We start from the raw sequence: 15,932 nt of genomic DNA, 5'->3' as shown, positions 1-15,932 counted from the left end.
TAACAGGATTGTGGTCTTCATTGTAAACTTGCCTATTAGATATTTGTTTTGTGTCTGTCTCATCAGACTTTGAGTTTCTCAAGCAGAGACCATTTCAAAGAAAGACTCGGACTTTTGCATAGTCTACAAAGGCAGGAATGTGGACAAAGATGTCATTTAAAAAAAAATGAGTAACAAAAATGGAAATAAAAGGGTTCCATGGGTAACTTCAATTTAGCTAAAATCATTTTTTGAAACTCGACAAATCATGTCTTACTTTTTCTTTCTTCAGTCTCAATCAGCACTTTGCAACACAGGCTGAGAGGTGATGACATGAGGACAGCTCAGAAGAAGGGTACCTGAGGAAGATCAGCCACCTTGAGTTTAAGTTTAACCCAAGACAGGAACATGGGATTAAAGCTGGCAAAAGGACAGGGGCTACAACATGTTCCAAGCCAGGGAGGTAGGAGCAGAGGCAGCTTTTGGGCACCCTGCTGTCTCCACTTCTGTGTCCAACTCAGAACTCCAACCACCCTGGGGCTCAAGTCCTGGGCTAACCTTTGCTGGGGTTGACGGGGAGGCTGGGAATTGGGCCAATGATACTCTCAGAAGGTCTTCTCTGGCTAGGAAGGGACTTATCAGAATGGCTTTGCTCATGTATAGTTAGGAAAATCAGTCCAGAATAGAACCCAAGTCTATGGAAAGATGCAGGTGTTTGTGCTTGAAGTCAATGCGCTGGCCACTAGGAATCTGGAATACACAGACCTTAGTCAAACTGGTGTCCTTCTGGGTTTCCATTAGACTTAGGACTGTTGTTCTTTTTCCAGCTAAGAAGTCGTCCCCAGAGCCACTGGCAGCCCAGTGGGGCTTCCTGCAAGTTGGCCAATGGCCTGCACTGCCCAGACTCAATCTGCTTTCAGCTCTATGGGGTTACGTTGGGGAACTGGTAACCTGCCCAATTCCTCACAACTTCCTTCACTCTTCCATGATCTTCCTTCCTGTCCCAAGCTTGTCTTCCATCGTTTTCCTTCCTGTTCCCGCCCCTAATCCACCCTGGGGATGGCTGCATGTTAGTCAAATATGATGGCGCTGTCTGGTCCCCTCTGGGTGTTCCTGTCATCACAATACAGGTGTGAAACCAGCCATAACCCGGGAGGAATGACACTGAACCGATTTACCAGACTGATCATCAAAATCGATTCTCAACACATAAATGGTGAGTCAAGTCATTTTTGTTTTACCCAGAAAGCTGTGGGCAGGTTTATCCTCCACCACACGGATCCTCCGAGCTCCAGCGGGAATGATGGCAGCTTCGATATAACCTGTAGCAACAAATGACATAGAGGTAAACCACACCTCCACCCTGCACCAGAGGCCATGCAGCTGCCCCGGCCAAAATCTAGCTACCAAGCCCCCAACAGTGGCTTCAGAAATGGAGGGCTGGTGCAGCTCTGAGAAATCGAGAGAGCCAAAGAAGGAGGCAGCTCTCCTAAGGCCAGAATCTCCCGGCGGCCTCATTTCCAGAGAGCAGGATTTGCATGTTTCAGGTTGAGTGGTGTCCCCCTCCTCCGCCCTCCCCACCCCCCGCCCCGGCAACCAGAACATCAGCACGTGACCACTGCAGACATATTAAGATGACGTCATCCACGAGTAGGTGGGCCTAATCCAATATTACTGATGTCCTTATAAAAAGGGGAAGTTTGGACACAGACATGCACACAAGAAGAATGTCACGAGAACACAAAGGCAGAGATGAAGTGATGCTTCTACAAAGCAGCCAAGGAACGCCAAAGACTGCCAGCAAACCACCGGAAGTTAGGCAAGAGGCATGGAACAGATCCTCCCTCATGACCTGCAGAAGGATCCAACCCTGCTGACACCCTGATCTCAGATTTCTCACCTCCAAAACCAAAAGACAGAAAGTTTCTGTTGCTTATGCCACCTAGTTTGTGGCACTTTGTTATGGAAACCATAGCAAATGAATACAGCCTGGTATTCTATGTGAATGGCACTCCCTGAAGCATCAGTGAAAAGTGGCCCTGGTCTCATTCATCTGCTGGAGGGCCTTTTTCTCTTTGTTGTATTTTGAACTTCCCTGAATATCCATGGGATGACAGCAGAAACCAAGCAATTTGCCCTATGACAAAACTACAGTATTACCTTAAAACACGGTGCACTGTTTCTTGCTTCCGCCGTCTTTGGCCATTTCTGCAGCTATCACACTTGTCTAGTTTTGTCCATTTCCTTGCATATTTTTAAGAAGAGTAGGGGGCCAGAACAGCAGGTGGGCAGTGAAGACATGATTGAAGCTGCCAGGGCAGAAGCTGGCAACTGGCTGATGCCTGGTTAATGGGGTGACTGCCAATAAATGAGCCCTACATGACGGTGAGACTCTGAAATGTAGGCTGGTAATAATCTTGGTTTGATTTTTATTTGGGATTTAGACAAGAGTATTAGGCATTTGTTTCTGCAATTTAGATGAGGATCTCAACTTAGATTACAAATCCTAGCCGTGTTGTTCCCAATGTGATCACCAGAATCATGAGTGGAGCTGTAAAAAATTAGAAATTTCTAGGTTCAACTATGTGCAGATTATGGAAATACCTATTTTGAGGGGTTTATTTATTTATTCATTCATTTTCTCACAATAAAATGGCTTTATTTTTATTATCAAAATAGTATACAAAAGTTCAAACAACATACAGCAGAAACCCAGAACTGACCTATACCACATCACAATGAGAAATTTACCCCAAGAAAGTAATATTTTGACCAGCCTTTTCAACATCTCTTAATGCATATAAACATACACATATCATTTTATATGAACAGAATATTATACATACTTTTAAAAGATCAGTATTATACAACTTCAAAATAATTAGTTTTGCTAGGTAATGTATGTCTAAGGTACAAAATTCAAAAATTATAAATGGATCAAGTAGAAAGTATATTGATCTATAGGCTATATGAGGCATTCTATAGCCAGCTACATTTTTAAAACTATTTATAGTAATTTGTATATTGTGGCTGAGTTTCTACATAGCTAACTTAACATCTGCTAATATGACAGTTCTGTTTCTTCCTTTCTAGTCTTTATGCCTTTAATTTGTTTTTTACTATTCTGGTTGCAACTTACAAAACCACATTGTAAGGAAAATGAGATTGTGACATCCTTGTGTAATTCATGATGTCACAGGAATGCTTCCAAACGAAGCATTTCGGAGTTTTCCCACCGAAAGAGATTGCTACTGTGAGAATAGGATAGGTATCATTAATCATTTATCAGGTTAGGGACATTCTCTTTTTTGTTTAAATTTTACTTTAAGTTCTGGGATACATGTGCTGAACGTGTAGGTTTGTTACATAGGTGTACATGTGCCACGGTGGTTTGCTGCACCCATCAACCCATCATCTAGGTTTTAAGCCCTGCATGCATTAGGTATTTGTCCTAATGCTCTCCCTCCCCTTTTCCCCCATCCCCTGACAGGCCCCAGTATGTGATGTTCCCCTCCCTGTGTCCATGAATTCTCATTGTTCAACTCCCACTTATGAGTAAGAACATGCAGTGTTTGGTTTTCTGTTCCCGTGTTAGTTTGCTGAGAATGATGGTTTCCAGCTGCATCCATGTCCCTGCAAAGGACATGAACTCATTCTTTTTTATGGTTGCATAGTATTCCATGGTGTATATGTGTCAAATTTTCTTTATCCAGTCTGTCACTGATGGGAATTTGGGTTGGTTCCAAGTCTTTGCTATTGTAAACAGTGCCGCAATAAACACATGTGAGGACATTCTCTTTTTGAATACTTAGTGTGCTAACAGTTTTTGTCATGAAGAGGTATTAAAGTTAATAAAATGTTTTTGTACATCTACTGAAATCATCATACTGTTTTTCTCCCAAACCATACCAAGACCTCAGAGTTGAACTGTGATCACACTTGTCATGGTTTAGATGATACATGGATCCATGTCTTAGCTTTTTTTTAAAAAATTATTTCATACATGTGGTGTTTGCTTAGTTTTACATAAACATTTATCATTTTTTTCCCTCACCATTTCTTCCCCATATCAGACCATGCTTCTGGTATCTTTTTTTCTTCCTTAAATCCATGTGAAGGTCCTTTAGTGTAGGTCTCTTGGTTGTTGTAAACTCTCTGGCTTTGTTTATCTATAAATGTCTTCATTGACATTCTCTTGGTTTTGAGAAATGGTGTTCTTGGGCATTTGATTCTAAATTGATTGTTATTTTCCTTCAACACTTGAAATATACTTTTCCACTGTCTTCTGGCTTCCCTTATGATATCAAGAAGGCAGTCATCATTCTGAGTGTCGTTCCTTTCTAAGTGGCCTGTCTCAGCGATACTCCTTGGTGTTCTGCAGTTTCACCAAGACATTTCTGAGCACGGATAATGGGGAAATACCAGTTGTCAAATTTCTCCAGTCACATTTTACCTTTAACGTCTAAGAACTATTAGACTACTTATAGTTTTGTATCAACGTTTCTTGGGACACAAAGCTATATTATTAGTATGTTAATTTTTTCTGATCTATTTGGTTTTCTTTTGAACATCAGAGTATATATGTTTATCTCTTTTGTCTTCTGCAGTGCTTATTTTATCTTTTATTTTTTATTTACCCTGCTTGGATTACTTTGTGCTTCCCAGGTTAGATCGGATCAATCCCTTGCATTGTTTCCTACCTTTTATCTTTTAACTGTTTATTAATTTGTACAAAAACAATGCAACTGGTTTCTATGTATTAATTTTGTACCCAACTTCCTGAATCCTCTTATAATTGTCATATTTTCAAAGTTAATTGTCTTAGGTTTTCAAGATAAATGATAATATCACAATAATATCTACCACAGTAATAGTTTTACTCTTTTGAAATGTTTATGGTATAAATATATATATTTCTCTCCCATTCAAGTACTAACCAGACCTGACTTTAGCTTAGCTTCTGAGATCAGACACATTCAGGGTGGTGTGGCCATAGTTATTTTTCTTTTCTAAATGCATTGGTGAGCACCACCAGAAAAATGTTAAATATTCCTGGAGAGAATGTACACCCTTGTTTTGTTTTTGATTACAACAAGAATGCTTATAGTGTTTCGCTGTTGAATATAATGTGGGCTTACAGTTATATATAATATCTCATATATAACATACTTTATGCATAATATAATCATATTAAAGACATATACGTTATTCTCATATTAAGAGTTTTGTCAGGAATAAAGGTTGAATTTTACTGCATGCCTTTTCAGCATCTAAGTGCATAGTTTCCTCTTGCTCTCACACCTTGTTCTATTAATAGTATAATTATATGAATATATTTTCTAATATAAAACCATCTTCCTATCTCAGAATAAACCTAACTTGGCCATAGCATATAATTTTAATATGCTGCTGAATTGTTTGCTAATATTTAGAACTTTTGCAACATTATTCCTAAGAATGCTCTGTAATTGTTATTATGCTTTCTTTGTTGGATTGGGTTTTGGTATCAATATTATTCTTGCTTTAATTAGGAGTATTTCTATGCTTCTATAACTTACCTGTGTTGATTTTATGTAGAGTCACAATTGGGAAATTATTTTTTCAATCATTCATTTCAAACAGGTTTTAAACTTATTTACAGAACCGAGCAATGTAATCTCTTATGATTTATTAATTTCCTTTATACTTTATTTCCCTATTCGCTATTATTTTACATATTTGTACTTTCCTACCCCCATTTGGTTCATTAAATGAGCAAACAGTGGAGCTGTATACTATTTAGTTGGATTTCTTCATCCTGTCCCTTACCAATAAATTCTAGTTGTTGTTTCTGTTTTATTGAATGTTTTTCCATAGGCCTGTATATTTATACTTCTACTGTGTAACTTATCAGATGTAATTTAGTCCCTGGATATTACAAAATAAGGAAATGAGAATAATTACAGTACATTCTACTTTCTCACATCCCATTTCAACTTTTATTGTATCATTTTGACATTGTATTAGTTTGTAACATTTACTTTTTACTAAGGTAATTCCTATAGTTGTTTTAGTTTTAATCCTAAAAAGGAATTTGTTTGTTATGCATTCTTCTGCCAGTTTCTCTAATAAATTCTTGCTTGCCTCAAATTTGTTCCCTTTGAGATGGACTTATGGGAATTATATTTTCTGAAATATAATATTGTATAGCAAAAAATAATTGTTCATTGTCCTTATCCTTGAATGTCAGTTTGGCTGCTATAACATGTTGGGGTCATACTTACTTTCTCTGAGGCTGTTGTATGAGTGGCTCCATAAAATGTGACCATGGAGAAGTCTAAGGACTGCTGGTTATTGCCCCATTATTAGGTTCTCTAAAATTTAGGTGGGATGCTCAAAGGAGTCTTACCTTTAATGTCTAATAACTAATAGGCTATTCGTAGTTTTGTGTCAACTTTTCCTGGATACAAGGCTATATTATCAGTACATTTTTTTTTTTTTGGATCTATTTGGTTGGTTTTTTTTGGGGGGCCAGATATCAAAGTATATACATTTGTCGCCTTTGTCTTCTGCAGTGCTCATGTGATCTTTCATCCTTGGGACTTTTTGTTTATTTCCATTTTCCCCTGGTGTTTTTCTCAATCCTGTCTTCCGGGTTTCTTACTGCACTCTCGTAGTGTTGATATTCTCTGTCTGCTTCCATGTAGACCTGGTTTTTGTGATGGATTCACTGACCTCTCCTACGGTATGTCCTCAGTTCTGCTAAGTCACGTTTCATCTCTCTCTCTTGCTTCATTGCGTCACCGTTTCTTCATTGAGGTCTTGTGTCTTAGCTATGAATTCTTAGTTTCTTTTTTTTTTTTGGAGATGGAGTTTTGCTTTGTTGCCTAGGCTGGAGTACAGTGGTGTGATCTCAGCTCACTGCAACCTCCACCTTCCGGGTTCAAGTGATTCTCCTACCTCAGCCTCCTTAGTAGCTGGGATTACAGGCGCCCACCAACACGCCCAGCTAAGTTTTGTATTTTTAGTAGAGACGGGGTTTCACCATGTTGGCCAGGCTGGTCTCGAACTCCTGACCTCAGGTGATCCCCCTGCCCCGGCCTCCCAAAGTGCTGGGGTTACAGGCGTGAGCCACTGCGCCTGGCCTTTGAGTTCCTATTTTATCAAGGCGACTGTTGATCACTTTTTGAAATTCATGGCAGTAACATTGGGTCACAATTTACATCTTTTCCTTGGTAACATTTTGCCAGGATTTTTAAAAAGTCATTTGCTTTCCTTGTCCCCTTTATCTTTTTCCTATTGCCAGATACTTGTATAGATCCTGTGCTGGTAAATTTATTTCACATTTTAAAGTAAGACAAGTTCTAATCATACTGGTTGCTTGCACTAGGTGTGGTAGGGAGAAACAGGACAGTGTTGTAGGCTAACCAGACTTTCCTTGGTTTACAGTAAAATTTGTTAGGACACAGGTTTATTGATATCAGTGAGTTCATTGTCATTTTCCTTTTAAAAAACAACATATATTTTGAATTTATACAAATACATGTGAGTATATTTTCTCACTGTAAGAAGTTTAATACTACACAAACAAAAACAGCATAGTATTTTCATATTTACATTTGTCTCACTTCTATGTTAGGAGTAACTCAATATATCATATTACATTTTCAATTTTTAAAAACATGTCTCAGATATCATATATGTTATGTATAGCTCTACTTTATTTATTTATTTTTTTGCTTAAATCGCTATGAAGTTTATATAACTACTCGCCTATTAATGGACATTTAGGGTGTTTCAAAATTTTCACTATAAGAAACAACACTATATCATATATGAATATGCACAGAAAACCCCTCAAACCCCTCCACAAAATACTAGCAAGCCCAATCCAGCCACATGTAAAAAGGATTCTACACTGTGATCAAATATGATTTATGCTAGGACTCAAGCTTGGTTTAACATATGGAAAAATCAGGCTGGGCACAGTGGCTCACCCCTGTAATCACAGCACTTTGGGAGGCTGGGACAGGTGGATCACTTGAGGCCAGGAGTTTGAAACCAGCCTCGCCAACATGGTGAAATCCTGTCTCTACTTAAAAAAAAAAAAAAAAAAAAAAAAATAAAAAATTAGCCAGGCGTGGTGATGTGCACTTTTAATCCCAGCTATTTGGGAGGCTGAGGCATGAGAATCGCTTGAACCCAGTGGGCGAGGGTTGCAGTGATCCAGGATTGTGTAACTGCACTTCAGCCTGGGCAACAGAGTGAGACTACCTCTCAAAAAAAAAAAAAAAAAAAAAAAAAAAAAAAAATCAATCAACGTAATCCTCCATGTTAATAAGGGGCAAAATCCACAAGATCATCTCAATAGGTGCAGGAAAAGCATTTCACAAATTTCAACACTCTTTCCTCAACAAACTAGGAATAGAAGGGAGCATGCTCAACCTGATAAAGGGCATCTACAAAACTCCACAGCTAACAGCATACTTAATGGTGAAATACTAAATGCTTGTCCCCTAAGATAAGGAACAAGACAAGGATGTCCTGTTACTCCCATTCAACACTGTACTAGGAGTTCTATCTAGGGCAATTATGCAAGGAAAAGAAATAAAAGGCATACAGATTGGAAAGAAGAAGTAAAATTATCTCTATTTGCAGATGCTAAAATATTTTATAGAGAAAATCCTAAGGAATCCATTAAAAAACCTATTATGACAGGTTCGGTAAGATTGCAGGATACAAGGTCAATATATAAAAATCAACTCCAGGCCGGGCGTGGTGGCTCACGCCTATAATCCCAGCACTTTGGGAGGCCGAGGCAGGCAGATCACAAGGTCAGGAGATCAAGACCATCCTGGCTAATACGGCGAAACCCTGTCTCTATTAAAAAATACAAAAAAATCAGCCGGGTGTGGTGGCAGGTGCCTGTAGTCCCAGCTACTAGGGAGGCTGAGGCAGGAGAATGGCTCTGGGAGGCGGAGCTTGCAGTGAGCCAAGATGGTGCCACTGCACTCCAGCCTGGGCGACAGAGCGAGACTCCATCTCACCAAAAAAAAAAAAAAAAAATCAACTGCATTTCTAGATGTTAGGAATGAACAGTTGGAAAATGAAATTTAAAAAGCAATTCAATTTAAGTAGCATCAAAAAGAATCAAACACTTAGGAATACATTAAAAAAGAAACCTGGAGGGTTTGTAAGTTGAAGACTACAATACATCGCTGAAAGATATTAACGAATATCTAAATAAATGGAAAGATATTTTATATTCTTGGATCAGACGACATTGTAAAAATGGGACTGCTTCACAAATTGGTCTACAGATTCAACGTAATCCCTATCAAAAATCCCAGCATTTTTTTTTTTTAGCCAAAAATGACAAGCTGATCCTAAAATTCAGATGAAAATGCAATAGACCCAGAATAGCCAAAACAGTATTTCAAAAGAAGTTGAAGAACTCAGATTTCCTGATTTCAAACTTTCTGGCTACCTATACCAATCAAGACAGCAAGGTAATGGCATAAGGACAGTCGTTTCTAACAATGGAATATAATTCGGAGTCCAGAAAACAATTTTTTTTTTTAAACAAAGGTGCCAAGAATATTCATCGGGGAAAGAACAGTCTTCAACAAACAGTGTTGGGACAACTGGATATCCATATGCAAAAGAATGAAGTTGTACTCCTACTTCAGACCACACAAAAAAATTAACTCAAAAATGGATCACAGATGTAAATATCAGAGCTAAAACTAGAAACCTCTTGGAAGAAAACGTAGGACTAAATCTTTGTGACCTTGAATTAGGCAATGGTTTCTTAGACATGGCAGCAAAAGCACAAGCAACAAAAGAAAAAATAGATTAACTGGATTACATCAAACCTGAAAACTTGTGTTTCAAAAGATACCATCAAGAGAGTGAAAAACCAACTCATACCCTGTGAGAAAATCTGTGCAAATCATTTGTCTGATAAAGAAACTGCATCCAGAATATATAAAGAAAGCTTACAACTCGAGAAGAAAATGGCAATCCAATTTAAAAATGGGCAAATGATTTTAACAGGCATTTCCCCAAAAAAGATATATGAATGACCAACAAGCAAATGAAAAGATGCTAATGATACATTAGTCATTAGGGAAGTGCAAACCCAAACCACAAGGACATACCACATTGTGCCCACTAGGATGACTCTAACAAAAAATAGTAAGTTGGAGAGAACATGGAGAAATGGTAGCCCCCATTCATTGCTAGCAGAAACGTAAAGTGGTGCAGCCACTTTGGAAAAGAGTTTAGCAGCTACTCCAAAAGTTAAACACAGAATTATCACTCACCAATTCCACTCCCAGGTATATACACAAGGGAAATGAAAACATGTCCACATGATAACCTGTACACAAAAGTTTATATCAGCGTTATTCCTAATAGCCAAAAAAGTGGAAACAATCCAAATACCCATCAACCAATGACTGTATTTATAAAATATGAGATAGCCAAACAATGGAATAGTATTTGGCAATAAAAAGAAGCATTGATATATGTGACAACATGGATGACTTGAAAATACTATGCTAAGGGAAAAAGCCTGTCAGGAAGGACCACATATTATATGATTCCATTTACATGAAATATACACAATAGAAAAATTCGTACATATAGACATTAGATGAGTGGTTGCCTAGGGCTTAAGAGGGTGATGGGGAATGACTGCTACCGAGCATGGGGTTTCTTTTGGGAATGATTGTGGTGATATGGCACCATTCCTTGGGGTGATCAGCCAGCTACCTGGTAGCAGGTTGATTATATTGGACCTTTTCCATCATGGAAAGGGCAGTGGTTTGTCCTCACTGGACTAGACACTTACTCCGGATATGGGTTTGCCTATCCTGCATGAAATGCTTCTGCCAAGACTACCATCTGTGGAGTCACAGAATGCCTTATCCACAGAGCATTCCACACAGCATTGCCTCTGACCAAGGCACTCACTTTACAGCTAAAGAAGTGTGGCAGTGGCCTCATGCTCACGGAATTCACTGGTCTTACCATGTTCTCCATCATCTTGAAGAAGCTAGAAAGAACGGTGGAATGGCCTTTTGAAGTCACAATTACAACGCCAACTAGGTGACCATACTTTGCAGGGCTGGGGCAAAGCTCACCAGCAGGCCGTATATGCTCTGAATCAGCGTCCAATATATGGTACTGTTTCTCCCATAGCCAGGATTCACAGGTCCAGGAATCAAGGGGTGGAAGTGAAGTGATACCACTCACCATCACCCCTAGTGATCCCCTAGCAAAATTTTTGCTTCCTGTTTCCCCGACATTATATTCTGCTGGCCTAGAGATCTTAGTTCCAGAGGGAGGAATGCTGCCACCAGGAGACACAACGATTTCATTAAACTGGAAGATTGGTACCCACCTGGACACTTTGGGTTCCTCCTACCTTTAAGTCAACAGGCTAAGAAGGGAGTTACAGTGTTGGCTGGGGTGACTGACCTGGACTATCAAGATGAAATCAGTCTACTACTCCACAATGTTGGTAAGGAAGAGTACACATGGAATATAGGAGATCCATTAGGGCGTCTCTTAGTATTACCATGCTCTGTGATTAAGGTCAATGGGAAACTACAACAGCCCAATCCAGGCAGGACGACAATGGCCCAGACCCCTCAGGAATGAAGGTTTGGGTCACTCCACCAGGAAAAAGCCCATGACCTGCTGAGGTGCTTGCTGAAAGCTAAGGGAATACAGAATGGGTAGTAGAGAAAGGTAGTTATCGATACCAGCTATGACCACGTGACCAGCTGCAGAAAGGAAGACTGTAATTGTCATGAGTATTTCCTCCTCCTTTCGCTAAAAATATGTTTGAGCATGTATACACTTGGACAAAGAAAATATCTTTATTTCCTTTTCCTTTGTCATGTGACATAAGACTTATTGACTTCATATAAGCATATAAGTATTATTAACTTTATGTAATAGTATTTGGGTTGGGGATGGGTGTGTTTCCGGTTGTACGAAGGATAGCTGTATTATGTTAGGGGTAATTATGACCTTATTATTGTCTTTATTTGAAGATTATGTATGATTTCAGAAGATGTGGATGGGTTCAAGTTGACAAGGGGTGGACTTGTGATGGTTAATACTGAGTGTCAACTTGATTGGATTGAAGGATACAAAGTATTGATCCTGGGTGTGTCTGTGAGGGTGCTGCCAAAAGAGATTAACATTTGGGTCAGGAGGCTGGGGAAGGCAGATCCACCCTTAATCTGGTGGGCACAATCTAATCAGCTGCATCGAATATAAAGCAGGCAGAAAAACATGAAAAAGAGAGATGGGCCTAGCCTCCCAGCCTACATCTTTCTCCCATGCTGGATGCTTCCTGCCCTCAAACATCAGACCCCAAGTTCTTCAGTTTTGGGACTCGGACTGGTTCTTGCTCCTTAGCTGGCGGACAGCCAGCTGGGACCTTGTGATCAAGTTAATACTTAATAAACTCCCCTATATATACACACACATACATACGTACACAGATATACACATACACACACACTACTTAATAAACTCCCATATATATGTGTGTATGTGTGTATCTCCTATTAGTTCTGTTCCTCTAGAGAACCCTAATACATGGCTGCATAACCTTGTGCATGTGCTGAAACTCATTGAATCGCACACTTTAAATGGGTGAATTATATGGCATGTGAATGATATCTTTATAAAGCTGCTTAGAAAAGAAATAATACTTCTATGAATGGCTTTGTACATGTCTTCTTGTGCATAAATATAATGTCCTACCAGGTCAGCTAATGTGAGAATCACTGAGTCAAACACAGGCACTGCTAAGTTGACCTTGGTTTAAATACTATTTAAGCCAATCCACACTATATGAGAGTAAATGGTTTATTCAAAGATTTCTAAATACTTGACAAGATCAATCTTCTTAACATTTGCTAATCCATTTGGTAAAAAGATATTGTCATAAGTTTAATTTGCATTTCCCTGATAACCAATGAGGCTCAGTGTCCTATATACTTATTGACCATTTGTTTTCCCTTTTCAGTTAATGGCCTTGTTCTTAAGCTTTGCCCATTTTTCTACCATCTTTTATTTAGTTGAAATGCAGTAGTTTAAAAAATGTGTGTAACATATATTACTATAATTTGATATTTTTTGGACTCAAACTCTTTACTTACTAGACATGTTGCAAAAACTGTCAGTCTATCATTTGTTGTTTTTTTGCTTTTACTGCATTTTTTTTTTTTTTTTTTTTTTTTTTTTTTTGAGACCAAGAGTCTTGCTTCTGTTGCCCAGGCTGGAGTGCAGCAGTGCAATCTCGGCTCACTGCAATCTTTGCCTCCCGGGTTCAAGCAATTCTCCTGCCTCAGCCTCCCAATAAGCTGGGACTACAGACACGTGCCATGATGCCCGGTTAATTTGTATATTTTTAGTAGAGACAGGGTTTTACCATGTTAGCCAGGATGGTTTCCATCTCTTGACCTCATGATCCGCCCACCTTGGCCTCCCAAAGTGCTGGGATTACAGGTGTGAGTCACCGTGCCTGGCCTTATTGCATGATTTTGATAGTCTTTTTTCTTTTTTTTGAGACAGGGTCTCAGTCTGTTACCCAGGATGGAGTGCAGTGGCGTGACCTCAGCTAACTGTAACCTCTGCCCCCGCACCCCAGCTCATGCGATCCTCCCACCCCGGCCTCCTGAGTAGCTGGGACTTCAGGCACACACCACCGTGTCTGCCTAATTTTTTTGTATTTTTTGTAGAGGCAGGGTTTCGCCATGTTGCTCAGGCTGGTCTGATAGTCATATTTTTAATTTTTGAGATCTATTTTTTGTTTTCTGATTATTTCTTCCCATGGCATTCTGCTCTTATTTTGTGGCTACAATATCATCTTAAATCTTTCTACAAATAGTTATTAGAGAATTTGAACTTCTATTATTTGAGTTACTTTTTCCATTGGTCTTTTCTTTTTTATTTCTTTTTTTTCCCCAGTTTATCTTGGTTTTTCTCATTCATGTTGCAGACTCTCCTTCAAGAACCAGGCAGCTGGGCGGTCTCCTGTGGGGATGCACAGGATTTGTTTACTCTCAGGATTGGCTTTCTGCTGGGTGCAGGGAGCTGTTGCTGTGTTGGCAACCAAAATACCAGAATGAAGAGGTGTTTCCTAGAGGTGCTGTGTTGTGGTAAAACTCCTAGGGCTGCTGTGTTATGGTGCTCGCCGCAAATATTTCCAAGTTTTTCTCTGGAAATATGGAAGTAATACATTTCACCACCCACTTAAACATGTGTGACCATGTGACTTTGAACAGTAAAATGTGAGCAAAAATGAGGTGTGTCTCTTCCCCGCAGGAGCCTGAAGCACATCAGGGTCTGGTTTGCCATACTCCTTTCCTGGCCAAGGTGACTGTGGCAGCGTGTGAACAGATAAAGTCTCTGCCAGCCTAGTTCCAGGAGTAACCTCACTATGCAGAGCCTCTTGCCAACCCACAGTGGGCAAGCAGCAGGGGCTGGAAGCAGACTTTTGTGTTAAGCCACTGAGATCTGGGAGGCACTTTTATGTTAGTTTTGTTTGCTTGTTTATTGCAGCAAAACCAAGTATATTCATTCCATTGCATCCACAGATGAACTTCCACCTGAGATGTGCTTGTCCTCCCTAAACCTTTCAAGAACTGACTTTTCATTCATTTTCAGGTGATCTTGGGAAGACGAGAAAACAACCATATGTTCAATCAGCCAGAAAGAGTTTCTCAGCCAGAAAGTTTAGCAGTGTCCTTCAGCCTTGACAGCAAATGCCTTGGCATGGTTGCCATTGACCTAGTCTAGGATGTTTACAAATAAATGTCCTGCAGGATGTTTGCAGAGACTTCACAAATGTACACAAAGTCTAGTTTGAGGGCAGCGGGCGCCTCACTGTTGTGCCCTGATCCCCAGGCAGTTGTGTGGTCATCTAGTATGACCCTTTCCAACCACATCTGACTTGGGAATAGTGACGCTGGCTTGCCAGAGCAGCCGGCACATGGTCCTTTCCCCTCCAGTGGCTCTAGGGTGAGGGCAAGGTTTCTTGATTAAAAATTGTCTTTGCTCTAGGAAAGCTTCTCTACTGAAAAATTCTGGCCACAAGAAAACCAGCTTTTAGGATTATGGCACAAAATATTCTACAGCAGATCTCTCTTAGAGAAATCCATTCCTTCTAGGGAGTTTCAACTGTGATTGGATTCCAGGCATGTAAGGCAGTAAAATGTCGAAAACTGAGACAAAAGTTGTTCAGGGTCAAAGTGATCAGAATCTTTTTCAGAGGAATTTCCACTCAAACTACCAAACGTGCCTGGAAACAAGATCTGCTTGTGGGGGATGAGCTGTTCTTGAAAGAAGCTGCTGTTGTATGGAATCTTTTGCAACTAACAAACCTTGGCATTGGGATCACCAATCTGCAGAATCCGACAGAACTGACTGGGCCCTGATCAGTTCCTTTCCCTCATTCCACAGCAAGGTACTTTTGCAGCTGATGCATGGTATCCACGTCTATTTTTAAGCTTAACTACGGCACAGGATGCACCAGTGAAAAGACATCTGTTTTCTGTCTTTTCTCATGTGCCCCTGGTGGAGGTGCTGATGAAAAGCAGGTCAGGACGGACTCGCTACTCAAGTGAGCTCACCCTCAGGTGACCTCTCAGCGCAGGGCAGTCCTTATGCATGCACTCTGCTAACCGTTCGGACAAGTTTCTCTGTTCGTGATAAAAAGAACCCAGCCAGGCGCAGTGGCTCACGCCTGTAATCCCAGCACTTTGGGAGGTTGAGGCGGGTGGATCATGAGGTCAGGAGTTCAAGACTAGCCTGAACAACATGGTGAAACTCCATCTCTACTAAAAAATACAAAAAAATTAGCCAGGCATGGTGGCACGTGCCTATAATCTCAGCTACTCAGGAGGTTGAGGCGGGGGAATAGCTTGAACCCGGGAGGGGGAGGTTGC

General features: G+C 40.1%; 1 protein-coding gene across 6 annotated transcripts in view; it reads right to left on the bottom strand.

Annotated features, from left to right (window-relative positions):
* The window catches only part of ADAMTS17 (ADAM metallopeptidase with thrombospondin type 1 motif 17), a 363,335-nt gene that overhangs the window by 95,702 nt on the left and 251,701 nt on the right, over positions 1–15,932 (bottom strand). For 5 of the 6 annotated variants that reach the window (XM_050799677.1, XM_050799676.1, XM_050799678.1 and 2 more), the window contains one exon: positions 1,221–1,301. The exons of the other annotated variant lie outside the window; for it this stretch is intronic. In XM_050799677.1, coding sequence (XP_050655634.1) covers positions 1,221–1,301 — 81 coding nt within the window. The remainder of the gene's footprint in view (positions 1–1,220; positions 1,302–15,932) is intronic. 6 annotated transcript variants of the gene reach the window in all.

The sequence above is a fragment of the Macaca thibetana genome, chromosome 7 (assembly GCF_024542745.1).
Source record: "Macaca thibetana thibetana isolate TM-01 chromosome 7, ASM2454274v1, whole genome shotgun sequence".
In the NCBI taxonomy this organism is placed as follows: domain Eukaryota; kingdom Metazoa; phylum Chordata; class Mammalia; order Primates; family Cercopithecidae; genus Macaca; species Macaca thibetana.
Note: the sequence above shows the minus strand (reverse complement) of the source record. Positions and strands in the feature narration are given on the sequence as shown.